Source organism: Scleropages formosus, chromosome 1 (assembly GCF_900964775.1).
Source record: "Scleropages formosus chromosome 1, fSclFor1.1, whole genome shotgun sequence".
Classification (NCBI taxonomy): domain Eukaryota; kingdom Metazoa; phylum Chordata; class Actinopteri; order Osteoglossiformes; family Osteoglossidae; genus Scleropages; species Scleropages formosus.
In genome coordinates this window covers 48,446,567-48,474,513 of record NC_041806.1, presented here as the reverse complement: position 1 = coordinate 48,474,513, position 27,947 = coordinate 48,446,567, and the positions used below count along the sequence as shown (strand labels likewise).

Genomic DNA, 27,947 nt, shown 5'->3' with positions numbered 1-27,947 from the left:
GATTTTCTACGATGGTACAGTAATAGCAAACGTATTGGTTACAAGTGATAAGTATTAAAACATCAACCAGAGTACATGGTTCAAAGTGAGCTTTACGTTCTCTCCGGAGTGAGTTTTTCAGTCATAGGTCACAGTGAGAACAGCAGTCGGACGTGTCAGAGTCCACAGCCACACTCCGTGTGTTTCGCGTGTAGCACCAAAGGGGCTCGATATGACAGGCGGAGCGAGGCCCGGGTCCGACCTGCACTCGCACTTTCGCACACCGAAGCCTGCAGGAAAATTGTCTTTGTTTTGTTTTTGCATGTATACGCTCCTGTCTTCTTCGTGCTTTTGGTTAATGACGCTTCCCGAAAGTCAGATGGAAAAAAAATTCAAGTAGAAATATGTAGAATGCAATCTCATGTTACATATGATTATCGCATACCAAGCGCATGGGTACTTCTCAATGCCAAAGAAAATTCTCTAAAAACACTGATGCTGGAAAACCATGAAAAAGCTACATGGACAACAACCCAATGTAGTAATAATAAGAAGAGTAATAATTAATAGAAAACTGTTAGTAAAGAGCACCTAAAAGAAATGCAGGCAAGTGGAGCACATTTTGTCAAAACGGTGCAAGTTTAATATAGATTTTTATTAGAAAAATTAGTGCTTAAACTATGTTACACAGCCTATGATCACTCTGAGACATTGCAAGTGTGTGTTTGTGTTACAGGGACTGTATCCATTTTGAATACAGCAAGTCAAAGCTGAGCAATAAAAGAGGATGCACTTCCGATACTATATTGGCCTGGGTGCAAGCAACGGTGCAATGTGCAGTGGTGGGACTAGTGTCCCAAGATGTCCCTTTTTTTCTACCCCTGTGTGAGGGTCCAGTGGTCTGGAATCAGCCCATGAGATCCTTTGACTATAGGAGGTCCGGCAGGTGGCCGTAGACTGAGTCCAGCAGAGTCTGGCTTGCCTCTTGACTCTTAACGCCAGCGATCTCAAAGAGCCGGTCCAGCTTGTCCTCAGCCATGGGGATCTCCTCGATCACGTGCAGCTCCTCCGGGTTCAAGATGTGCAGCATGTCGTCAAAGATGGGCTGCAAGTCGCAGGGGTCCAACCGTACCTGCCGCAGCACCGTGTCCTTCTTCTCTGAGGGCCGAAAGGGTAAGGAAACGGCTAAAAGAAACAGTCCCTACATGCATAGCTGGAAAATATTCACATACTATGGTATTTCTGCACTTCATTAACCTTAGCTGAGTGAGTGATGGACCTACTCATCCAGCAGAGGGAGACCAACACAAACCATGACAGACCTCACTGCTGTAGATCAGGAATGAAGAGAGCACCGTCTCCAGCTCCAGTTCATACATTAAACATTAAACAACTTCATGACTTATTATTAACCATTATTTATCACCTTTGTCCAAAGTGACTTGCAAAGTTAAATTTGTACGCCGTTACTTACAATGATTTACCCATGTATACAGCAGGGTACCTTTCACTGTTTCAATTCAGAGTAAGTACCTTGATCAAGGGTTCCGGAAAAGGAGGTGAGATTCAAACCTAGGACTTTCTGATTACAAGGTGATAACTCTAACCACGCCACCACACGCTGGCCCCTAACCTGACTTCAAAATATGAGAGAACAACATTTCCTTGTGTAAAATGACACAGGTAACATTTGTAGGTTTTTAGAGGTACGGGTAACATTTGTAGGTTGGTTCCTGTCCCATAGAATAAATTTGCTAATGCTGACTTGGTGTCACTCTCTACTCCAAAGCTCCACCCACCCCACCTGAGCAAAGTGACTTTCAGAACAATGATCCCTCAGCTTTACTGCAGACTAACTGTCATCGAGTTGAATTCGACTCTAACCCTAATGAACCCTAGCAACCACTCGCGTGGTCTGCTCACACGTTGTTTTTGGGAGGGTGGGGTTGTTCACCTTTGGTAATGAAAGAGCCCGTCCTGCTGAGGGCGGAGTCCTTGCTGGAGGTGGAGTCACAGCGCAGTAGCGGCTCAGACTCATCACCAAAGAACCCCTTGCTCCTGTCCACCGGGGACTGCTCCACCGCTACGACGGGGCATTCTGGGGCCTTGTGGGTAGGGCTGAGGCATTGCGTCATGTCTGGGGGGGTCATCAGCTGGTTCAGGTCGAACTGCGGAACAAGGATGGGAGGCGGGGGGTAAGACAGCGTCAGCTCTGGAGAACAATGACGCAGCGTTTGTCCCCACTTGTCTCGGAGTACAGGGCCCTTCTTGTGCGCCAGGCGATGTCGGGACCGCCCGCACGGTGCCCCGGACCACCCACAGCCCCAGCTTGACATCACATGTCCACAGCAAGAGAACAATTACTGCCCACTCACATCACTTATTACCTCGGAATATTATGCTCAGTTAAAAAACACAACTGACTTCTCTTTGTAGCCTATTCAGTGTCATTTACATTATTTCAATATACGATACGCAATATTCATTTAGCAGACGCAAGGGATGTACAACACAGAGTAAACAAAAGTGCATTTCAACGACAGATGGAGAGATGCAGATACAGACATGTGATTCTGGAACTATGTCAGTTGCTCTAATACCACCATCTTGTCGACACACATTATACAAATAGCTGCATATATAACTAATGGGAAATACAAAGGTGATCATAACAGATGGTATGATGGAAGTTTATGAACCAGTTAGGAGACCAGGAGAGAAATGGGGCAGTTTTGAAACCCTTCTTGAATTTTGAGAAGGATGCAGCAGTTCTGAGTAAGACAGGGAGCTCATTCCACTGCATTGGAATGAGAACTGAGAACCTCCAGTTTTGGAGCCCTTTCGCATTGGACCACTAAGTGGCCAGAGGCAGAGGAGTGCAGGGTCCTTGCTGAGATGTAGGAATTCATTAGATCCTGTAGGTAGCAAGGCACATATCCGTAGATCATCCAAATGAGAGGGATGATGAGGGAAGATACATGGGAACGCTTTGGCAGGTCAAACACAACTAATGCTGCCACATTCTAGATCACCTGAAGAGACTTGAAGGTGGAGGTCTGAACATCAGACAGGAAAGAGATGCAATAGTCCAGGTGGAATTTGCTAGTTGAAATGATGGATGCCTGTATTTTGTCCTTCCCTGTTCCAGAACCTATACAGAAGAGTTTGTTTGCTTAAGGAGATGAACTTTAGTGGATCTGAGTGACTAATTTTTTGGACAAGGAATGACGGGTGACTTCACTGATGACCAGGATTTTGACGTAGCACCCAAGGTCAGAGGTCAGCACTGCTGCAGGTTACAAACATGGCATTCTTGGAGAATTAGTCACAAAATCCAAAGGCTTTGTGGCGAATCAACTCCAACGAATAAACAGTGACTCACTGGGAGCATGAGCTCATGGGGGAGACCCGTCGTCCCACCGGTGGGGAAAAGAACACCTAGAGCTCTAGCTGTGTGACACAGAAATGCCAGACAACAGCTGGGGTGTGCAGGGGGGGCTCAGCCCAGTTCTGACACAGCGCCCCTGGCTTTCCCAACATGGGACTTGTCTGGGAACCTCAAATCAAAGCCAACCAAGAAATCGAAGCAACACGTCGGTCAAAGCCAGGGGGCTTTCGTCAATAATGGCAGTTTTAAAAAACAGCATTGTTTTCATATATTAACATCAGTGCTGTGAACCATTTCACTTTTTAGTGGGTATGCTGTATTATTATTATTATTATTATTATTATTATTATTAAATTTAACTGACCTCTTTCTTTACAGCTACTTACAATGATCAGTAGAATGAACAGCAGTTTTTACTGTATGTATTCAGCGAAAGTACCTTGATCAAGGGTAAAAGGAGCGGGGACTGAAAATTGGGTTCCATGAGAGAAAGAGAACAGCAATAATCACTACATCACCTACTGCCTCAAATCAAACTTTTAGAAAACAATATTATGGATGTTATTCTACTACTGTAACGAAGTTGATCTGCATCCATGTAACAAGACAAGTTTTCCAGTTAACAGCAAAATTCAGTTGGGAAACTTTAAGGCACAAATCAAAAAAGCAGCAACAAAGCCACCTTCTGTCCTGAGCGGTGTCCAAGGGAACGCGAGCCGGAAGCAAACACAGAAAATAACAGGCAGTCAGTAGAAAAAGGAAAAAGAAATCTCGAACCTTTCAGGAGGCCCGCATCGCCACTGAGCCCTATTCAGCAGGGGGAAAATGCCTGAATGTATGAAGGAATGTGTCTTAAGGTGTCAGCCGCCAAGCGGCTTTCGGTCAGTTGATGCTCCAGCAACTGCACCGCCGTTCGACATTTCAGCTGAGCCAGCGGAAGAAAGAGAGTCGATTGTGAAGCACACAAGGACAGAGTCTCTGAGACACAGGTCCCCATTCAGCAGAAAAGCCAAAGAGCTCCAACAGTCCCAATGACCAGAAACTCTTCTGACCAGGGCGATCTGCTGAGTCCTGGCGATGAGGAACAAACATATATTCTCCACATACCAGGTAACATCATATGAACACCCACGTTACCTGGACATTGGAGGAAAGTCAGCAGTAACTGACTGCGCAACGTATAAAACTCCACAGTTATAGACTGGAATCTATCATTCTCATAACTGTACGTAACTCCAAGGTCACTTTTATCACTCAGTCACAATCAATAAAATCACACACACACACACACACACACACACATTCTCAGAACCGCTTGTCCCATACGGGGTCACGGGGAACCGGAGCCTACCCGGCAACACAGGGCGTAAGGCCGGAGGGGGAGGGGACACACCCAGGACGGGACGCCAGTCCGTCGCAAGGTACCCCAAGCGGGACTCGAACCCCAGACCCACCGGACAGCAGGACTGCGGCCCAACCCACTGCGCCACCGCACCCCACATCACAATAAAATCATATTTTATTTATTTATTTATTTGATCATTTAACATGAAGACCCAGATGTCCATTGATTTGTTTACAGGTTAGGTTCTGTAGAAATCTTAGAAATAGCTAAAATAAATGAAAGCTATTGTTTAAGATCTAAAAACTGTCCTCTGAGTGACAGTTCATTGAAACTGGTATTTACTTCCACATACAGGAATGTATCACATGTTATGTTTGCTTTGCTACAGACAGAAATTTTAAAGAAGTGCTATTAAAAATAAATGAAAAGATTGAAAAATGCTTGGATCTAAGAACATTTTAACTAGACTGTTCTTCATAAAAAGTGCTACTTAATTTTTAAAATATCTTTTTATTTTGTCATTGTCATGCGGGGCCAAGAGAACCGGGACGGCAGGACCCAAGTGCGGAGTCGTTTGTCTGGATTCAGGAGATAAGGCAAGTTCTCGAAGTCGGTGACAGGCGAATGGTCGGTCGATCGGCGGTCGGAGTCAGAGCGAGGATCCATGGACGAGGTCAGGGGACGAAGCGAAAGGTCGGTTGGTTGGCGGTCGGCGTTTGAACGAAGATCCATGGACGTAGTCGGGAAACAAAGCGTAGGGACGGAAACCAGAAGACGAGAACGAAGGACAAGTGTTGAGTGTGCACTGGACGTCACAAGGAGGGCGGTTGTCTCTGACAAGATTCCGCAAAGGTATGGGAGCTGAGGAGGGTCTTTTAAAGGGTGAGCAGTTAGTCAGGTGCTGGACCAGAGTCAGGTGTTGTTAATTGAGTTGTGGGCGTGGACGTGACGGTCATGGACTATTTACTAAGACCCTCTGCTTTAAAAAACAGTTCCAAGCAAAAAAAAAAAAAAAAAACACATAAGTGTCAGTACCAGTATCATCTGTCAATATTTACTACAGCAGTGGGGTAAAGAAAAACTAAGAGTGGATATGAATATTTCTGCTCTAATTTACATATACATTATTCATACGATAAAAACACAAAGACAGGATATGTTAGAGAATAAGAACTGCAGCAAAAAAGTTACTGGTTTACCTCTCAGGAGGCCCCTTGCTGTGGCACCAAAACTGGGATATTGTATTTCATTAACAAAAATCCTGATGTAAAACTCAGGATTTCAACAAAAACTCCTGATGTAAAACCTGATGTATGTATAAAATGACTTAAAAAACAAAAGCCACCTGGAAAGAACCTACAGAAAAGTACTTTTAATGTACATTCTCAGTCAACAGTGGACCCTATCTCTGTGTACCGTGTTTCTGTGAATCCTGTCTCTACATGCAGAGACAGAGACACACACACACACACACACACACACAGACACACACACACACACACAATGTCTACAACCACTTGTCCCAAGTGGGGTTGTGGTAAGCCGGAGCCTAATGCGGCAACACAGGGCACAGGGCTGGATGGGGAGGTGACACACCAGTCCGTTGCAAGGTACCCCAAGCAGGGCTTGAACCCCAGACCCACCACAGAACAGGCCCCGGCCAAACCCACTGCACCCCCCCCCCCCCCCCTTTCCGGAAGAGATAAGTTAAACCAAAAACTTCAGCAAAAAGCAGGAGAATGTGCGAGGATGCACCCCCTACCCCCACCGAGCACAAAGTGACTCAAGCGTCCACTCCCACGGGAGCCTGTTTAGTAGCGAAAGTGCATGGCACAGAGCATCGCTTGCGTCCTCGGTCAGTTGGAACTGCATCTGAAAGGACGGCGGCCAACTCGGTGACAGCACTAGTGGGACATGCGGTAGGTCGGGAAACATAGGACACACTCCATTCCCCCACTACGCACACAAGGGTGCACTAGATGTCCTTACATCTCTCCATAAAGAGTAGTAAATAAATCTTTTGGGCTACCAGACATTCCAACATTTTGCCAGCTACTCAAAATCTATGCAGAATATATCATATCAAGAGCCCATCCGGCCATTTAATAATCCCAGTGAAGCATGGATAAATTCATATATTTATGTTGTGATGAGTGACCACTTATCTCATCGGTTTGCACCATGATTTATTTTATTTATCTGCAGCAGACTAACACAGGAGACACCTCCACCAAAATAACATGGAAGGCAACAGTACGCATACCAAGGGTGGGCAACCAAATATTGCAGACAGGTGTAAATAATAACCCCCCCAGTAACACCGTCATCATCACTATAGCAAACAATAACACAACACAGTAAAACACTTCTTAAACATATTTAAATGAACAAGAAATACGTTACCCAGCAAGGGATGATGGGAAGCCTCCCCTCACCCCATCACTGAATTATGTATGGTAGCTGTTACTAAAAATAACTTTCGAGCTTACTGCTTCTATTGCACTGTGCAAAACCGGGTGACTAAGCTCCACGAAAAATAATGTTAGTCACGCTCAGTAATGGGATTTCCAGCAGAATTACCGTAATGAACTCTTCATCTCCCCTGTGGCCTAAACATGTTTTTCTTAATGTTTTCTGGCTACTAGCTTTGATGTGCCCAACACCCCATTCAGCAGCCCTTATTTTACCTCTTGACTGATCATTGTGCTGTGGACCAGCAATACAGCTACAATTCACATGGTTCTTGTGGTGTTATTTCACTGTTAATGAGGATACGATGTAGAGACGCTACTGTAAGAGTGGGCACTTGGGAGAAATATCTAAAAAGAACTCGAAAAACAAGCTGAGGAGGAGACAAGCTGTTCCCAGAGATCGCCTGCAGCACTCCTTGTTCCCTGGCAGATTTCTCCTAGGGATCCATTACCTGGCATCCAGGTATCTCTACAACCATCAATTAAGGAAGTCTACGGTTACGCCTAAGTTATAAAGAAATTATTATGCGGTGCTGACAAGTAAGTGACTGTGCAGGCCTTGGGGGCCTTATCTGTTCATCACTGTTGCTTTGTAACATATCCTCGGAGGGGCAAAAACACTGAGATATAATAGCCCCCTCCATCACTGGCAGGTGGTCAGTGGAACAGAAATTCCCTACTTCTCCTGCATGTCCCATGGCTGTTGATCATGTCACTTAGGTGTGCTGTGTTTCCACATGGCAGAAGTGCTCCGTGATTTGCATGATGCTGAATCCCTCCCACATTCAAGAAGGGCCTCAAACCCATCTCTTTCAGAGCCATTTCTCTCCTGATCTCCTGACAACTCCATAATGAGTCTAACACCATCTGCTTTGATTATCTACGTATTTGCTATTTGAAGGTCAATTCTATAGGCAGCTACTTGAAGGATGTGAAACAGCAACATGGTGGTATGAGACAAACACTGCTTTCATATCCTATATCTGTGTCTACAGGCCATGCCCAGGTAGAAGAAGGAATGGCTCCCCTTCACCCACCCACCTGAGGATTGTCCATGACGCAACGGATCTTCTCGACCACATCGATGCGCCGCTCCCGGTGCAGGGCATTGATGAGCTTGGCCAGGTTGGCGTCTGCGTCACGCACCGTCCAGTGTTGCAGAGCAGCATAAGCTCGGTCGCAGTCGGCCGAATAGCCGCTGGAGAAGGCGGCCACCTCGCGCTCCGTGGCATTGGCCAGGGACCGGTATATGTCCACCCACTGGCTGCCGATCTGGGAGGACACCAGTTTCAGGATGTCCACACCTGGTGGGAAGAAGAGAATTTGGGATGTGTGCAAATTCTTCCAAATCACTTTTCCTTTACACTAGATCATCCATGACCGTCACCTCCAGCAGCCTCAAAATTCATCATTCTAAAATCATCATCGCGGCATTATCGAAGCTCAGCTTCGTTTTGCTGTCCATGTCTAACACCAGATTAGTTTCTAAAGAAAAGAAACATATTCTGAAATGGTTTTTAAATGGATTTTCTTCCTGAAACTTTTAAAACTTTTGATATTTTTTTTTTTTTTTAAAGTACACTTCAAAAAAAAACATTCACAAAAACAAATAACAAAAAAACAACAAAATTCTAACACACAAAGAAAAACAGAGTTAAAACAACAGGCAGTATCTGTACACTTCCAAAATCCCAAATAAAGTTAGTTTATGCAAAGCATATTAAATGATCATCACTACTGTCATTAAAACACCAAATGCGTTTACATTACTTCATTCAGCAGATGCTGTGCTCAAAAGTGACTTCCAATGAACTCTATGTAGTGTTATGAGCCCACACACCTTATTCAGCAAGGTGACTTACACTGCTAGATACACTACTTACGCTGGGTCACTCATCCATACAATAGATAAATAAATAGAAATATTTTGAGATGATTCTGGATTCCTGGTTTGGATCTGTGACTCAGACTCTGTCTTGAGCCCCTTTGCATTGGACAAGGGTACAGGGATGGTCCCAGAATTCTGTGCTGTTATGGCACAGCATCCCTGGCCTTTTTCCATTGTCAAATCAGTACTGCATCTCACAGTGAAACGCGAATGTTCATGTGAAAGGCCTAAAATTATCTTGTTTATCCTACTTATTTATGCCATACGCACATACCAATCACTGAACACATACAAAATACAGAATTGCACTGGAGCTGAATTCCTTGGAATGATTTAAATTTTTTAACTGTGGATTTTTTATGTCTCGTACAGGGTTTGGCTACGTATTGTGGATAAACATAGTGAATAAAAGTATGCTAATACTAATGGTAAATAAACAAATGTAGGTTACTGGGTCATTCTGGTCTCTAAACAATCTTCTGGGCCTTACATCCCATACACACCCCATACATATCCCATGCACAACTCATACACAACCTATACACACCATGGGGTGTGTATAGGTTGTGTATGAGTTGTGTATGGGATATTTCAACCATTTAAAAACCATTTCAATCCACATACATAGCACATACACCACATACACATCCCATACACACCTCATACACACCCCGTATACATCCCATACACACCACATACACACCCCATGCATATTCCATATGCACCACATACATACCACATACACACTCCATATACAACCAGCTTCCAACATTTGTTCTCAACTGCCTTATATAAAAAGAAATATTTTACGTTTAGTTGGGCAGCGTAAGCCGGATGATGCGCAGTGTCTGTGTCACTCATTTTTGCCTTAAGCACAAAGAAAATCAGAATGGTAACGTCAAATTTAATTGTTTTGCACATCTGATATGTTTCCAACGTATGGGTACTGTGTCAGTAGTGTCGAAATTAAGAGCTTTCTAGTGCCTAGAGATGTTCATGACAAGCGCACAGCTGCGAGACTGCTTTGTGGTTCTGGTGCGAGACTTTATGCCAACTTGTCTCTCCTGGTCCAGGATGTGTAGCTAGAGACAGTGAGGAAGTCCCCCAGGAGCCCTCTATGTCGCTCAGGGGCCCTAAAGCGCCCATCTGTCTCTCTCGGCAGCCTGCCTGGGACTCTTCCCTTGCGATTCTAAACCCTTCAACCCATCCCTGCCAAACGAGAAGGAAAAACATCCCCCCGCGGTTTCACATCATTCGCTGACCTAAATACTTTGACTTTGACTAGATCTCGTGATGCATTTTGATGCTTATGGATGCGTATGAGGGGAAATGACTCGACAAGTCCACCCAGCAACAGTCACGCTCAGCATTTCATACTGCAGTGTGTTCACTAGATGAATGCGTGGCGGACTCGGTCGTTCGGGATGTGCGGAGGAGTGGCAGGATGCTGCACTGGAAAGCCGCTGGAGCACACTGACCCTTCCATGCAGGGAAATCTGGAAATCCCAAAAGGGCAGAAAAGCTCTTCTGGGTCATTTCTTCATTAATCTGAGGCCTTTCTCCAAAGAGATTTACAATGTGAGATTTGTACATTAAGCTGCTTACACTGATTTACCCACTTAAACAGCTGGGTGTTTTTACTGTATCAATTCAGGGAAAGTATAATGACCAATGGTACTACACTGAGAATGAGGATTCAAACCCAGGTCCACCTACTTTACTACAAGAGCTTCAACCATTAACATGTACATGCTGGGGCAGAGCAATAGAGGAAAGTACTGTAGTAAATTACTACTAATTATTAGTGACACATTACCACGCCCAGGAGAGCTGAGCAGCCACTAGTACAGTACTTGGATCCCCAGATGCAGATGTTTATTTTTCTGCTTTCCTTTGTAGATTGGAATTTTTTTTTTTTTCCATTTTCCTCTACTCTGCAGCCGGCGGTCTTACTGTATTGTTTACTATATCTGTTATGACTGTAATTCTGGATCATTTACAGCAAGTGGGTTCAGTGCTCAATGTCACTCTGGTGGGGAGAAGGCTCTGCAGAAAATAAACTGAATTGAAGAGAATTGAGATATTACTATGCTGTACATGCGGTTTCAGACAATGTGTGTGTGCGTGTGTGTGAGTGTGTGTGTGTGAGAGTGAAGGGCGGAACCAAGGACGATGGGACAGCTGGACCCAAGTGCAGGATCGCTTGTCAGGAACTAAGGGGTCAGGCGAGTTCTCATTGTCAGGGACAGGCAAAGAGTCGGTCGATTAACGGTCAGAGTGAGAGCGAAAATCCATGGTTGTGGTCAGGGGACAATGCGAAGGGTCGAAAGCCGGAGAACGGATACAGGAAGCAAGGGATGAGGGAGAGCAGGACATGGCACAGGAGGACGGTTGTCTCAGTAAGATTCTGCAAGTAAATGGGAGCAGGGGGGGTCTTTTAAGGATATGTGTGCTGATTGGTGTCCCGTGTTTGATTTGTGTCAGGTGCTGTCGATGATGCGGGTGTGGACGTGACAGTATGTGTGTGTGTGTGTGTGTGTGTATTTACTATACAGTTATTATTATTATCATTACTTTTACAGTTATTATTATTATTACTACTATTATTACTATACTGTATATCAGCTCTAGGGATTCCCAGGACTGTTCCACAGGCTGGACACAGTGTCCGATCACCAGCGACTTCCTTCCAGAAGAAGCTGACGGAGCTGATGAAGCTTTAGAGTGAGCCTGTGGCGTCCTGCAGAAATAAATAAATAAATCTCCAAAAATCTGGAACCCCCCCAATACTGAAAATAGAACAAAATGTTTTTAGAGGCCGGCATCTCTGGAGTAAATCCACGGGAATTACAAACAGCAGAGCAGGGAGGGTTTTTCCCGACGCTTTTGATCTCGGTTATGTACATTCTGTTTGTCCTTCTAGGTGCTTCCTGGCCCCGTATGAAAGAATTTCTTATTTGTAATGGGTCTCCTCCTCATTTATATACGTTTCCCATGGCCACTCTTTATTACCCTTGCTTTAACTGCTCTATTAAATGGACATAAATGCCCCTGGCTTAGCCAATTAAACACACTGAATTAATTAGGGAAATATTTTGTTTTGTGCCTGTGGAGGGTAAATAAGTGGCTAAACTCTACCTGCACAGGGTTATGTGCTTTATATGCCCCGTCAAAATAAAATACTGAGACTGTAATCCCTGCAGAAAGGCATGCAGTAAACGCACTTTGTCCTTTGAAGTCTGAAAACAGTTAAATTCCCTTTCAGTGGAAACAAGGTAAACAACATAGTAAAAAGGTCGGAGGAGCTGGAAAGGGTTGAGAAATTCCCGGTGTGTCCCAGCATTGGAGGGGTCCAGAGAACCGTACCTTCGATGAGTGGGTAGCCTCTCATCTAGCTGTCTGTTTAAGGGCTTCTCCACAACCACTGGATGTCTGGCTTAGTTTTACTGGTGTTATATCTGGACTCTTCTTACAGAAACATGTTGTTGATGTGCTGGTGTGTGTTAAGACACCTGGTCAAAAACGGTGTTTGAACTTTGTGAGACTCAACTGTTCAGGTTGACCTTCTTGCAAATCCATCTGCATCTCCATGTACTATCCCCAAAAGTAACTCCTACAGAGTGCCTTCAGGAGATGCAAATTGCTGTCCTGATGTTCTGTGGAGCTTCATCTTGGTTGCATTTGAACTTCTGAAGCCGGAGGATGAAGATGGAATGGGGGTTTCCACTTCCTTTGCTACAAACTTCTTGGGGTGTTGCCCAGTGAAGGATTCTGCCTTCCATTCTGCCTCTGTGCCACCCTCACCTACCTTGCGCCAGTGTCCAGTAGAAACACACACTGCCTTACACCCATTGCTTCTCGGTAACAGCTCATGTCAAACCAGTTGAACCAAGTCTGGCTGCTCAACCGACAGCACTGAAAATACTCCTGCGATGATAAAATCACTTTGCGAAGGAGATGTCCATCTTCTAAGTGGCTTCTTGTACATATTTTGCACTTATGCTTTCATTCGCAAATTTTGGATGGAGGGCCTCTCTAAGGTGTACCCTGTCTCAAGCCCCGTGCTTCAGCGATAGGCTCCTGTCACCGCAATACTGCACCGGACAATGCTGTGGATGGGATAATGGGTGGAACGGATGGACGTTCATCCTCTAATTCAGTTTGAAATTCTCACTGAAGCACTGGTGGGTTTAAATGTCTTTCAGAGAGACCCAACATTTGGTCCCCTTCCCTGGTCAACGGTAACCTTATCACATTAACAGCATATCACATGTCCAGCTCCTTCATAGCCTTGCACCCTTTGGCTGAACCCACCATTGCCCTTTCATTAATAAGCAAATGAATAGGATGGTGATAGCTCACCCAGGAACCGGTGACAATCTTCACTGTAAACTCCACTGCGTTCTTCACTAAAAGTTTTTTAGTCTGCACGTATTTCCACTTACAACTTTTTATTTGCATTTACTTTCATTGGAACAGAAATTGCTAAAAAAAATTTAATTCTAGTTTACGAGAATGACGGATACTCTTTAGAATTTTTCTCATTTAACTGCTACTATTTTTTACTGAGATGTCAGTTCTGTTTGTTTAATCATAGACTCTGGTTCATTTCTAATGCCAGTTTACTACAACTGAACCCTTGAGAAAGCATGTAGCTGCTGAAATGGTAGGCTGTAAACAACGAGAGTCATACTGAGACACATTAGATGCGGGGCAGCTGGTAGTGCAGTGATTAGAGCTCCTGGTTTTGAACCCAAAGGTTGTAGTTTGTTCAGATTCTAGCTGTAGTACCCTTGAGCAAGGTACTTACCCTAAATTGCTTCAGTAAAATTACCCACTTATACAAATAGCTCAGCAATTTGAGGTAGCTTAATATTCTAAGTTGCATTGAAGAAAAACAACAGTAAAATTATTAAATGTAGATAAAACTAATTTCTTAATTCAGTTTTGTCAATTAAAAAAGTATAAATCGATAAAGAAATGTGTTGTTTCTAAGCATACATTTTAAAATAAAACTGCCCCTTTAAACTGGTGCTTGTGAAACAAAGTACTGCATCTTCACGTCTTCCCAGAAATTTCACTGTGGTCATTTATTAATCAGACTAATACGGTGAATTATTAATCATCTCGCCACATCATGACATCATGCTGTCATCACTAGCCTACTCATCAACAAGCAAGTTGTGAAAAAATATTTCTTTCTCACTTAAGTCCAAAAAAGCAGCACATGTGACATTTGAGTCCCAAAGCAGCGGTTAAGGAACTGCTTATTCCAAACCCTAAAGAAACTGCGAGGTCCTGCTGTTGTACACCTGATTGTTTAAATCGCACCAGATGGAAGAAAGCGCAATCTGTCTGTTTACATAAAAGCGTTTGCTAAGTCGTGAAAGATCAGTAGTAATGACCATGGGAATATAGTGCCTGAAAATGCAAATTCCAGCAAGGGACCCCACCAGTTTGATGAGAATTTAGTCATTTTGAAGTGATTAACATCGATGATAACTTAGCCTGTTTACGGCTCAGGTTGGGAAGGCTGGGAAGGCTGGGAACGGTGCTCTAACAACACAATAATCGGAAGAATAAACACATTTCCCGCACACCTGTTGACGTTGTTTCTGTACCACATTACGCCGGGAGTATTTTAGTTTAATATCGGTCGTCCCGGGAGCGAAGAATAATGTGATTATCAGCCAAACCCCGACGGAATCCCTCCCTTTTTACTTTCATGTGTCTGTGCCATGATAAACTGGAGGGGCTCTCGAAATGCAGAACTGGAATGATCCGGTTAAAACTGCACCAGGTTAGGTCTCTGAGCAGCCGGGTTTCCCCGAGGAGGGGTGGGGGTTGGGGGGTTTACTAACGGGGGGGGGGGGGGGGGTTTACTAAGACACATTCAGCACTGCGGTACTAGAGTTTCACCACAGTAACCTAGCAGCCTGTCCGTTCCACTTCCCATGACAATAGGCTCACAAACGCTTTATAAAGGCTGTGCCACTCTTCAACAGCCCCCATACACAATCTCACACACACACACACACACAAGCAGAGACAAAGGCCACGAGAACGCCTCGAGGCTGGGTGGCTAGACTGCGGACACACAGCCGGATCGCGTCCTCATTTGTGAAGCCCACCGGCTGTACCGCGCTGTAATATTGCTCCGCGGTGCAGAACGGCTTTGATCTAGTTCTCCGCTCCGAGCGCTCGGCTCACAGGCTGCGCAGCTCTCAAATGACAACTCTCGCGCAGCGCTGGGCTCACCCTCGTTCGGACGGAAAGTTCAGGAAAGCAAGTGCGCTTGATCAAATACACGCCACGACAGAAGGAAAGGCCAAACAAATGACACGTTGCACCGCGGTTTGGCTCTGGAACAAAGGGCACCTCGGCGCAGCGCTGTCATAGAAATTCCTGACGACAAACCAAAGTTTCTGCTATCGATTTGTGAATTTCATCCGATTACGAATCGCCGAATGACGAATTTCTCTCATTGTTAGTATTGTCCACGTGCAACATGTAATCAGACCCTCAATTACCCACTTCATTGTGTGATGTCCTCACTCACCCTGACCGTTGGAGTGGTAGATCCACTTCTCCTTCACCTGGGCAGGACTGGCAGGTTTCTTCTGGATGGCTTTCTCCATAATGCTGCTGGGGTCCTGGGGAGGGCCTTTCTTGAGTGCTCGTGAGCTCCGCTTCATGCTACACACCACCACCGTGATCAGCGTGAGCAGCAGGAGCAGGACCACCATCCAGGGAAGGTGCTCGTTGATGTCAAAGTGACTGTGAGCGCTGCCGGGCCGAGGAGACCCCCGACGGATGGGCCAGGAACCGATGCTGGGTACCCGGGAGTCCATTGCGCGCTTTGTGGCCGGCTGGTGGCCTCGCTGGTCCTGGGAGGAGCCCTGCTGGTTACGAGAAGCCTCGGTGGGTGGAACCCCCAGGTTGTAGGCTTCCGTTTCAACTGCCACTTCTGTGACTGTGTTGTCCAGTGGCGCTTTTCTACTACTGGGTGGTGGTGGGTCCCAGTGCACAGCATCTGTTGTAACGTTGATGGTACCTAGACCTAGACCACCCCACACACACACACACAGAATGGGAGGGAGAAAGGGAGCAACTTAAATTCAGTCAAATATGGGCTTATCCCAGACAACAGAGCAGAAGGGTGAAATTCTAACACTTTAATCCACTAGCAAGCTGTCTGCCGTGTGCTAAGTAAAGATGGCCTCTCACGCACCAGCTGTGGTCTGCCTCGATAATCTGACACGCGACGTTGGGGGGGCACTCACTCCTCACTCCCTCATTTCTGGTTCAGGACCATGGGAAAACGATGCACATACTGTATATTCTGAAGATGCTCCATGTACTCAAACTCAGAATTGACTGTCTTCCCTCTTCTATAAGTTCTGAACACATTACAAGTTATCAAACATTTAGCACATGCAAAGCCACAAAGTGCAAAACTCAAAGGAACAATGAACTTTGGATGCAGCTGGATAAAAAATACCTTTATATCCATCCATCCATCCATCCATCCATCCATCATAAATATCGTTTGAGCTAATGCAGGGTCATGGTAGCCCAGAGCCTATTTTGGTTATCAGTTAAATTTTTTTCATGTTTAAAATACATGGCAGGAATTTTACAGGTTTTTTTTTTTTAAAAGGGTGAACCGTTTCTGGCTCAGGAAAGCGTTATTTAATATAAATTAGAGCTAGCAAACAGGACTTTTTATGAGAATTCCCTTTACAAGTAGACCTTCAGGAACAAATTACGGTAAACTAACTTTATTAAATAATAATAAATATTAAAGTTTAATACGACAACATGTTTTTTGCAAGCAGCACTATTCCACTGGGACGTGCTGGAAAGCTCACAAGTTGGCCAGAAATGTTCACCCTGCACACCCAGCGCCCTTTGGTCCTGCAGACTAAGATAACCACCAGTGATGTCATTGACCAGTTTAAGGACAGCACTGGTCCAGTGGAGCACGAGCACAGCCGTTAGCCTCAACTGAAATCCCAGTGGCATTTCTGTTTCAGGGAGATGATTAGTTTTGACGTTATTCATATATATGGAAAGAATGCATTTCTATCGGCACGGTGGCACAGCGAGTAGCGCTGCTGTCTCATAGCGCCTGGGCGGCGCGAGAGGACGTGGATTCGATTCCTGCTCAGTCTGTGTGGAGTTTGCATGTTCTCCCCGTGTCTGCATGAGCTTACTCCCACAGTCCAAAGAGATGCTGTTTAGGTTCCCCCATAGTGTGTGAGTGACAGAGAGAGAGAGTGTGTGTTCCACTGATGTATGGATGAGTGACCCAGCGTAAGTAGTGTATCTAGCAGTGTAAGTCACCGTGGTGAATAAGGTGTGTGGGCTCATAACACTACATAGAGTTCATTGGAAGTTGCTTTGGAGAAAAGTGTCTGTTCAATAAATAAATGTAAATGTGTCCTGCCAAATACCAATTAATGACAGCTGGTAGTGTAGTGGTTAGAGTTGCTGCCTTGTACCCCAAGGGTATAAGTTTGATCCCCACCTCTGGCTGTAGTATCCTTGAGCAAGGTACCTACCCTGAGTTGCTCCAGTAAAATTACCCAGCTGTATAAATGGCTAAATACCTGTAAATACCTCAACATTGTAAGTTGCTTTGGAGAAAAGTGTCATCTAAATGAGTAAATGTCAGCAAACTGTGGTGCAAACAGTGTGATTTCATGCAAATGCTGCTCACGTAACAATAACAGGCATCGGTCCATCCGCAACGGCGGGGTCAGTCGACGCAAAAAGCACGTGCGCGGCGCGAGCGGCTTGCCGAACGCACAGCTGGGGCTCCTCCGCCAGCCTGGAGCGACGTGGGTACCCAGCGTGGAGGAAGGAGAATGTGAGAAGGAAGTTCAAGGGATGCCAGGAGCTCGCGTGCAGCGAATCGCAAAGTCAAAGAAAATGTAAGCACGTTAGCTAATTAGCTTGACCTTTGGCTAAACTGATAGCTAACTGGCTAAACAAAGGCCTCGTCTTGCCTGCAGATTGTGTGCTCCAGCTTTGGAGCCCCACTGGTGTTTTTATAACATGCCTTGTTAAAAAAATCACTTTATAAAAGTGCACTAAAGTGAACCAATTTAGGACAAAGGGATACTGAAAGAACAAAAAGACAACTTTATAGGATGTACAAAATATATGAGCATTCCCAAAACAAACCAGGTTATGGCTTAGCAAATAGAAAAAAGTGTAAAAAATGAATAAGCTGCAATGTTTTACACACCGGGTAACGCACTCAGGCAGAAAAAAAGTGGCGACGCTACGTTAGTATTGCTCTTGCTGCGGGTGGCGTCGACGTACCCAAAAGGTATAACAACAAACTGATAAAAAAAATGTGTTGGCAAGAAAACTAAACCGATCCTTAGGGCTGAGGTACAGGACTCATTCCGAACACATTTGCACGGAACATGTTTTCTCAGCTCCTGCCATATGTCTGGCAAACACACAGATTAATGCCAGGTCACACGTAGCAGGTGGGCGCAGATCCCATTCACTTACGCAGCGCACATCTAATCCGGCCTCAACTGTGCGTAATCGCGCTAAGAGGAGCAGCGCTTGACTTTTTAGTGTCACGTTGAGTTACGTCCACTCCAAAGTCTGCGTTTTGCACTAATACCTGCATGGATATTGTATCAGCACGATATCAGCATTGTCGTAATAAATATTATGTATATGATATTTTATGCGGCACCGTGGTCCCGGAGGAACGTTGTTTCGTTTCACTGTATATGGTTGAAATTACAATAAAGCCACTTTGACTTCGACTTTTGACTTTGAAATGACTGTGGTAAATTACCTAATTGAGACCCTCTCTTATATATAAAGTTAGCTGTAAACTTTTGTCATTTCCATAGCTTTCTCCTCCCAATTTAATAATGCCCAGTTACCCAGTTCTTATGTACCTTCTTCAAAATACGATACACGCAGCAACTCAGAGAAGTCAACACAGGCTAGCCCTCCTCCGACGTGCACACTGTAAGCTGCCCTCTGGGTATGGTGTTCGTCGAGTGATGTAGTACATGTGGCGGGGAACGCTACACCACCCTGTACCACGTGCAGCCCTGGATGTGCCCAGCTGACCGCAGAGACCCCAGCCATTGCACCCACCTGGGGGAACAAGAGCCGGTTTGTTTTCCCTGAGCTTCCTCAATACAGATGGCTAATGTGGCACGGTGGGGGTTGGAACCCACACCCTCCCGGTGAGGCACATGGAAATTTATCGGGGAAACTTTGCAGCGAAAAACTCCTGTTACAGATAGACTTGGATATCTGCTGGCTGCAGCATTTGCAGCTGAAACGGTTTCCTTTGGGCACCCAGGAATACAGGTGTTTGGCCCCAAATTCGAGGAGGCTTTTCCCCATCAAATATTCATAATGGCGGCAATGATACATTAACTCTTACATAAGAGCTGGCAGAGAAGCAAAAGGGAGACAAAGACCCAACTCATCCAGTTCTGTGTTGTAGTTTCAGGACTGTAATCTATTTTTGTTAATTATCCAACTTAAAGGACAACATGTGTGAATAAATCTTCTCCACAAACCACTGACTCACAAATGAAGTTTCTGTTTCTGTTGTCCATAATAAACCAATTTTAACTGAATGAACGCAAATTCATACACGTTTTCCCTTTGTTCGATAGTCCACTTGAACCAGTCCTGCTTTGTAGTCACTAAAATAAAGTTTGTGTTAAAATCTTCTTCATGAAGTTCTCAACTTTTAATATTAATTTAATGAATAAAAGAGGAAAGTTAATTAAAACTGTCATCTGGATGGTGAAGATATTCTCTGTTAATTCTTATCAGCATAAATGACCAATTGATTCAAATTACATTTTCTTAGCTGATGCTTTTCTCTAAAGTTGCTTACAGTGATTTACTCATTCATACAGCTAGGTAAGGGGGACATAGCAGGTGTGGCCTGTGCTTGCTCTCTGGTGGGTCTGGGGTTCGAGTCCTGCTTCGGGTGCCTTGTGACGGGTTAGGCTCCGGTTTGCCGCGGCCCCCCTCGGGACGAGTAGTTTCAGACGATGTGTGTACAGCTGGGTAATTTTTACTGCAGTAATTTTAGGGAAAGTACCTTGCTCAAGGATACCACTGCAGGATGTGGGATTCAAACCTATATCTTTCATGTCCAAAGGTGGTAGCTCTACCCACTACAACACCTGCGGTGTCTATATCACATAAACAGACCAATTGGATTTAATTAAATTTTTATGTTGCCAAAGAATATAAAATTTTTATTCTTTCACTTGTAGCTCTTGAGCTGGCTGTGGTCTGTGGTCCAGCTGCTTATTGTGCAAATATTTGTTTAAATAACCCACAAACACCTTCCAGTCCGCATAACTGGCCCAGAGTAAAAGAACCTTAGCTTTAAAATCAAGAAAATGGTGCAACAAATAAATAATCTTCATCGAATGTTTCTTTGAGGTACAATGGGATACAAAAACCACACCTGGCTGGTAAATGTATATCAGTGCCATGGTCCACAAGCAAGGTTCCTTGTGTAAATATGTGGATGACTGAAGTGCTTAATTTTCATCCTCCTGAAAAATTAACATTTCATCTGTATGGTCAATCAAAGGACTTCTGGAATGTCTGGACGCTCTTCAGGAATTTATTAAATAGTGCTACATGATCACACCTGTAAAACAGTGTAGTCTTTCGACCTTGAGCCCTTGCCCTTGAACAATACGTGAACATATTTGCAATTTTCCACCGCAGGGACAGCTGCTACTGTAGTGGTTAGAAATGCTGCCTTTGGATCCCCATGTTGCAGGTTCAATTCCCACCTTGAACAAAGTTCTTACTCTAGAACTGTTCCAGTAAAAATTACCCTACTGTATAAAGGGGTACATAATTGTAAGAAGCTTAATGTTGTTAGTTACTTTGGAGAAAAGCATTAGCTACATTAATAAAATAAATGTTCTTCCTCTAGGGGTGCGGTGGCGCAGTGGGTTGGACCGCAGTCCTGCTCTCTAGTGAGTCTGGGGTTCGAGTCCCGCTTGGGGTGCCTTGCGATGGACTGGCGTCCCGTCCTGGGTGTGTCCCCTCCCCCTCTGGCCTTACGCCCTGTGTTACCGGGTAGGCTCCGGTTCCCCGTGACCCCGTAAGGGACAAGCGGTTCTGAAAATGTGTGTGTGTGTGTGTGTTCTTCCTCTGTGACCAAGTGCTGTTCCTAAAGCTAGTGAACAATGATGAAAGCAGGTCTCTGTTTAGCTGAGATCACGAACTCCTGAACATCGTGCATCGTGAGAGTTTGTGCCGAGCGGAGGCGTTTCGGCGGAACACAAGCGCTCCGGCGACAGCAGACAGGCCGTGTAACTGCTGAACGGAGAGAGCGAGCGCCGGCTGTCAAAGCTTGTTTCTAAGGACACGTAATGCAGGATTATACCCATACTGACAGTCGCCACGTCTGACCCCGCGACCCTCGATCGTTACCTTTGTGTACCACGATCTCCGAGGCCGCCCCGAGGGTTATCGGCTGCGCCGGCGAGAGAGGGGCCGACATCAGGGCCAAGGCGTTCGCGCTCGGGGGGCCACACGTGCCGTCCGACTCCCTGGTGCCCTCGGCGAGGGTGGGCAGGCCGAGGGCCGTGCAGTTTGTGTGAGTCCTGCATTTGAGCACGCTGGAGGACACGTCCGAGAAAGTGCCCGTCGGGCAAGGCTTGCACTTGACATCCTCGGCCTCGCTGCCCTTCTTGCGCACGCCCCAGCCCTTGCCGCATGCAGTGTGCGACCGACACGTGGCTCCGTTAGCGAACGTCCCGGGCGGGCACACGCACGCGCGGTCCGAGGCGCCGGTGCAGGGCGACTTCTCGACGAGGGGCGGCTGACATGGCTTCCGGCAGCGGTGGCACTGCTGGACGCCGTTCTCCCCACGCGTGAACGTGCCCTCCGGACAACTCTCGCACTCCCGCACGGCGCTCTCCGTGCAGTGCTTGGACACGTAGGTGCCCGCGGGACACTTGTCGCACAGTAGCACCGCTCCCGTGCCGGGGTCTGTGTGCTGGTAGTGGCGCGCAGACAGGGCGTCCGTGGCAGAGCTGGGACCCAGGGCCTGGGCAGAGATGTCACCCAGGTGGGTGAGCAGCAGCTAATAGTGGGAAAAAAGCAACAACAGCAACAGCATTGTTCAGCTGTCTTGGCGAGACCAAAGAAAAGAGAAACAGCACCTCACAAATCTGCTTCATCTCGGCTTCCCTCAACTCGTGAGTCACGTGCAATATTTGTCCGGCGAAAGAAAGACCTTCCTAGAGGAACGTGATTCATACAGAGCCGTTTCGGGGAATACTGACAGGAAGTTGCTGAAGTGTGTTTCATTAAATACTCGCGGCGTTACTGGAAAAGCCCGGTTAGACCCCGCGGACCCGCCGTATCCAGCGGTGACATCACCACGGAAACGGTTATTGCTTCCAAAGGAGAGCTGGAAAACACATGTCTGAATATTAGAGAGATATTCCAGAGGCCAAGGAATTTCAATCAGCAGATTCTTAAATAAAATGATCAATAGTCAAGGTTTATTATTAAAAATCTGAAACTAGGACAACTCTAAATATCCTTAATCCTACTTCGATGACAGGCATGACCGTTGGTTCAACTTTCAGCGACCAGTGTTAAAAGGAGGCCTTATTCTGGTATGGTTACAGCTCGACCGCATTCCGTGGCCAGATAAGACTGTCCTCCGCATTCGTACGCTGCCTTCTCTCTCGTTTTGCTAAAACAGAAATGGACCAAATACGCTCCTTATGAGGAGCCCGCATGTCCAGTGGAAATCCCTGCATTTCGTTCGATCTTTGGCCGCGGCCCAACTCGGCTCCAAAAACTGGACGTTGGGAGCTTTAGCCTGCTAAGTGCACAGCAAGAAGAAATAGATGCATCATCGGTTTTCCACCATGAACAAGGCGCCCTTAGGTAGAAAGCGAGCGGAGGAAAAGCTGATGAAGCACTTTCGACGGCTCGCACGGCTCACCGAGACTGCTGAGCAATCTGGTCCAAATGGGAAGCCAGCCCCAGCGCTCCCTGCATTCCAAATGGGATAGTCCCAGTTTTGAGGACCAGATCCTTTGCCGATGCCTTGGCTCGGAGTTCCGGCCTCGCTCCCTGCGGGGCAGCTGCGGGGGGAGGCCCCATTCAGCGAAAAACGGGGTCGACCCTTTGCGAGCGCAAAAAAACAAATAGCCAAAGCTGCACTTTCCCATACGACCTCCTTTTTCTCATAGAAGATGCAGCATCACAAGCCAGGAACTGAAACTCTACACTGATAGCTTAAAAAATGCAAAGTTAAGCTATAACATCGAATAAAACTACAGATATATAATGTAATGACTTCAGACTGACAGTTTATAGGTGAAAGCATCAGGGGGACTGATGGGGGTTAAGGCTAAACAATAAGTCTTGGCAAATTTGGACAATCATAGACAACTTCTGAGAAGGTTAATAATGTATACATTTAGATTTATTTCACTGACAATTTTCTCCAGAGCGACTTATAATATTAAGCTGTGTGGCCTGTTTATACAGCTTTGTAGTTTTTACTGTATAAATTTAGGGCAAGTACCTTTCTTGTGGGTATTAGAGGAGGAGGTGGTATTTGTACTTGAACGGGAGTCTTCCGAGTGCAAAGCAACAGCTCTAACCACAACACTACCTGGTTCAATCCTCCGCCTTTATTGAAGTTTTTCTTTCCATGCACTGCATCACACCTCGAGTTCAGCATTACACAAAAAGTCAAGAATTTTTTTAAAAAATGTAGCAACTATAAAGAAATTATCTGAATTCACCTTTATTTTTGACATAAAGCATCATTCTGTGATTTTTCTACATGTTTCTGTGACTGTGCATATCCCGGAGGAAAAAGAGGCACAAATGTTAAGTCCCACAATCAAAGATAAAATCCAAAAGAGTGACGGTAAGTGATCAGGGGGTGCAGTGGCACAGTGGTGCAGTGGGTTGGACCAGGTTCTCCTCTTCAATGGGTCTAGGGTTCGAGTCCTGCTTAGGGTGCCTTGTGATGGACTGGTGTCCCATCCTGGGTGTGTCCCCTCCCCCTCTGGCCTTATGCCCTGTGTTGCCGGGTAGGCTCTGGTTCCCTGTGACCCTGTATGGGATGAGCAGTTCCAAAAATGTGTGTGTGTGATGGCAAGTGGTGTAGTGACCTAGAGTTCCTGTGGAGGGTGCTGTTCCTGCAGCATGATCATGTGTTCTTCTTGCTTAAGGTAAGGAAACCTGCACAGCTTCACTATGTTAAGTATCAGCATCAGTAGGGGGCAGCTGGTAGTGCAATGATTGGAGCTGCTGCTTTTGGACCCAAAGGTTGCAGGTGCAAAGTCTCACCTCCAGCTGTAGTACCCTTGAGCAAGGTAGTTACCCTAAATTGTTCCAGTAAAAATTACCCATCTGTATAAATGGGTAAATAATTGCAAGTAGCTTATTGCTGTAAGTCACTTTGGAGAAAAGCATCAACTTAATGAAGTAATGTACACATTCTTTGTCTGAACCGCAAGTCCCAGATGGGGTCACAGGGAGCCGAAGCCTAACCCGGCAACACAGGGCGGAAGGGACACACCCAGGACGGGACGCCAGTCCGTCGCAAGGCACCCCCAGCGGGACTCGAACCCCAGACCCACCAGAGAGCAGGACCCGGTCCAACCCACTGCACCACTGCACCCCCCCAAAGTAATGTGAATGTATGTAAATCAGTTGCTGGCAGAGATGATCCAAGGGGTAAACCTGGGGGTGGTCATGTAAAGAACAAAGCAGGAATGACCCAAAATGTGTTGTTCACCTGGTGATTCATATGGCATAATTTATACTCTATGTGCTGCAGGATATTTTAATTTGACCAATTAAAGATTCCGCACTGTTCCTTTTTCTTCTTGGGGGGATGTTGGTAATAACAATAAAGCTAAGTTTTTAAACCAAACATGATGACAGATGTCACCGGAGATGCAGGGTGAGCATGTTAATCTGACGAAGGGTCTACAGGACACAGAGTAACTGACAATAAACACATGGAAAAACAAGCCAGTGCCAAAAGCACCACGCCCGTTCCCAACTGCCACCCATCCCACTCGACAGGACTCCGCTCGACCACAAAACCGTTTTTCGGAACTTTTATCATATGGACCCCTCTGTGGGGCCGCTGTATTAAAACACGTGGTTTCCTGGAAGTGTCTGGGTCAGAAAACACGCTTCCCACGGCACCACGGATGTGTGTTACACGTGGCATAACTCACTGAAAATTCAACTTCTGCCGTATCTTCTTAACGGACACTAACGATAATAGCACTTATTTGCAGTTTTTATGGCTGTTGTTTTTTAATATTTTACCTTCTTGGGTGATAATGTGTTTGCATTGCTGTGTATTTGTGTGCCGGCCCTATTTTGTGGGCAAACAAGTTTTTTTGAGATAAGACTGCTTCTGAGCTAAGCTAAAAAAAGTGAGAAATAACACATGAACCCCCCCCCCCTCCCCGAGGGCAACGCTTATCAGTAAAGAGTTGATACGCGTCTCTTTAATATAGATTTCAGCACAAGAGACACGTCGAGGAGGACCGTGCTTTGTGACGTGCCCTCTGTCAGATGAACTCCACAAGGCACCTGTTGCGATTTGTTACACCAACCAACGTGCAGCGGAAACAGACAAGCTCTGAGCCCATCTGTTTAGGGGCAGTCATGCTTCATTTATCCCCCACAATGCTCTGCAGACATGTCCTGGAAAGGGACCAGGCAGAATTTCTTCCCCGTAAATGTCAAAGAGCAGATCTGGCAGCGAAGAAACTAACCGTGGGGTTGATAGAAACCACCATGCTAGAAGTGTGTGAGTGTGTGTGTGTGTGTCTTCTCAGTAATGTACTCTGATCATCCTAACCCCATACAATGTCACTGTCACCACACTTGGATCATAACTGAGGAGACCAACCAGTGCCGACATTTCGTGACAACGAGAAGAGGCTCAAAGCATTTTCACTGTGGAGCTTTGAGATGAGGAACAGACCTTTACAGCTGTGGTTCCCAGAGCCCTTCAGGGATATTTTATATTGATCATATTGGCAATCTCTGTGTATAACCATACTGACATCTCACTGCAACTACAGCTAGAAATTTCCCCTGTTCATCCAGTAATTTTTCATTATCCGAAAATTCACACGCCTCCATACGTAGCCATAGATGAAACAGGAATCTTAATAAGAAACAATAAGCACCACCCCCTCCCCTTCCTCGCAAGCCATCACAACAACACTGTCTTTGTCACTTTTGATGCCACAGTTAATTTGGTTAGCCAAACACCCTGAAAAGTGGTCAAACTCATCATGGGACACCAGTGTGGATCACACAGGCCATGTCACATGTGTCTGCAAAAAAAAGGAGTGGTGTTTGCCAAAGACAATGAGATACACACTGCATAAGGAAAGATCTAGCAAGAGCCCGGACAGCCTCGTCTATCTGCATTGCTGCCTCATCCGTTGGCTCACGCCGGTGTCCCTGGTTCACAATCAAGTGGGTTTTACGCACAACACAGCCATGAAATGTCTTAATTGTGGGATCATTTATAGCAGGGGACATTGTGACAGTGTAATGATACTGTATCACTTCATTGGGCGCATGCTGTGGGAATATTCCATTGTTCTCAGCCCATCCCTTCCAGATATTCCAGATTAACACGTAAAATACACGAAGTGTCACACGTGGATGCGAAGTGACACACAAGACTGAATGAGGCGACAGATGCTGCAGCAACGTTTCTCCATCTGCGGCAGGTGATGGTCGCACGAAACGGAGCGCCGAAAACAGGCGCGGCCCCTTTAAATCGCCCATAAAGGGCCGAAATTGAAAAGCGCAGATGGTTCATAACAAGACAAGGGGAGATCAAACAGGAGGCGCGGGACTTACCGCGAGAAACGCGTGAAGAGAGGAGGCTGTCATTGTCACTGTCACTGTCACTGTCACTCTCACAAACATCTCCCAGACAAGAGAAAATCCCAAAGCCTTGGGATCAGAGCTGGAGGCGCATCTTCTTCTCCCAGCATCCGCAGGACGTCCTCATCATCCCACTGGTTCACTGGACGGCTGCTGGTTGACACAGTCACAGTGCTGGTTACAGGGGTGAGCGGGGAGAGAAGATGCCGCAGCTCTCTGCTGATGATGGGGACGATGATGAGCGCTGCGGGGCTCCTCTGGGGCGAGAGCTCCGACTCCCATCGCGATGCTCCGCCGAAGAGCGCGGCTCCCGCTCCGCTTCGCGCAGGTTGATCCGCCTGCAGAGCTGCGCAGTCGGGTGGGTGGGGCCGCGGCAGAGGGAGAGCGACGGGCAGACAGGGAAACACCCAGCGCGAGATACACACGCACACACACACACACACACACACACACAGACGCAGGACATGAGAGGCAGATGCATAGATTGACAGACAGGAAGTCAGACGATGACAAACAAAGAGCTATACTGACAGGTAGGCAGGTAAGCAGATACATACAGACATACATAGACAAAAAAACAGGGAAATCAGAAACAATCAGATAGAAAAATACATACATACGTACACAGACAAAAAAAAAAAAACAGACAGAAACAATTAGAAAGATACAAAGAAATAGATACATGGATACATACATGCTTACATACACAGACAAAAAAATCTATGACAGATAGACAAAAAAAGCATATATTGTATGTGTGTATACAAATATACATAGGAAAAAATCAGAAACGGATAGATAGATAGATAGATAGATAGATAGATATACACCTGTACCAACAGATGTCACTGACTTCCAACAGGAGCTTTTTTCCAGGAAGAAAACGTTATGCTTTCTTTCCGTTATTGGACTCTTATTTTTTCCCTT

General features: G+C 45.9%; 1 protein-coding gene across 1 annotated transcript; it reads right to left on the bottom strand.

Moving 5' to 3' along the window:
• Positions 1–32: 32 nt before the first annotated feature.
• On the bottom strand, positions 33–27,404 carry tnfrsf21 (tumor necrosis factor receptor superfamily, member 21). The gene is made up of 6 exons (XM_029254894.1): positions 26,994–27,404; positions 21,540–22,194; positions 15,631–16,131; positions 8,225–8,487; positions 1,934–2,147; positions 33–1,137 (listed from the first exon to the last, which is right to left on the bottom strand). Exons 1-6 carry the CDS (start codon positions 27,060–27,062, stop codon positions 908–910), a joined length of 1,932 nt encoding a protein of 643 aa, XP_029110727.1. The 5' UTR covers positions 27,063–27,404; the 3' UTR covers positions 33–907.
• Between the last annotated feature and the right edge of the window lie 543 nt (positions 27,405–27,947).

What these genes read in the sequence shown, in the direction of transcription:
- tnfrsf21 (XM_029254894.1), bottom strand. Translation starts at nt 27,062, where the DNA reads ATGTTTGTGAGAGTGACAGTGACAGTGACAGTGACAATGACAGCCTCC. An exon ending in CTCTTCACGCGTTTCTCGCG is followed by an intron (nt 22,195 to 26,993) that starts GTAAGTCCCGCG and finishes TCCCACTATTAG; the next exon opens with CTGCTGCTCACCCACCTGGG. An exon ending in CTACCACTCCAACGGTCAGG is followed by an intron (nt 8,488 to 15,630) that starts GTGAGTGAGGAC and finishes TCTTCCCACCAG; the next exon opens with GTGTGGACATCCTGAAACTG.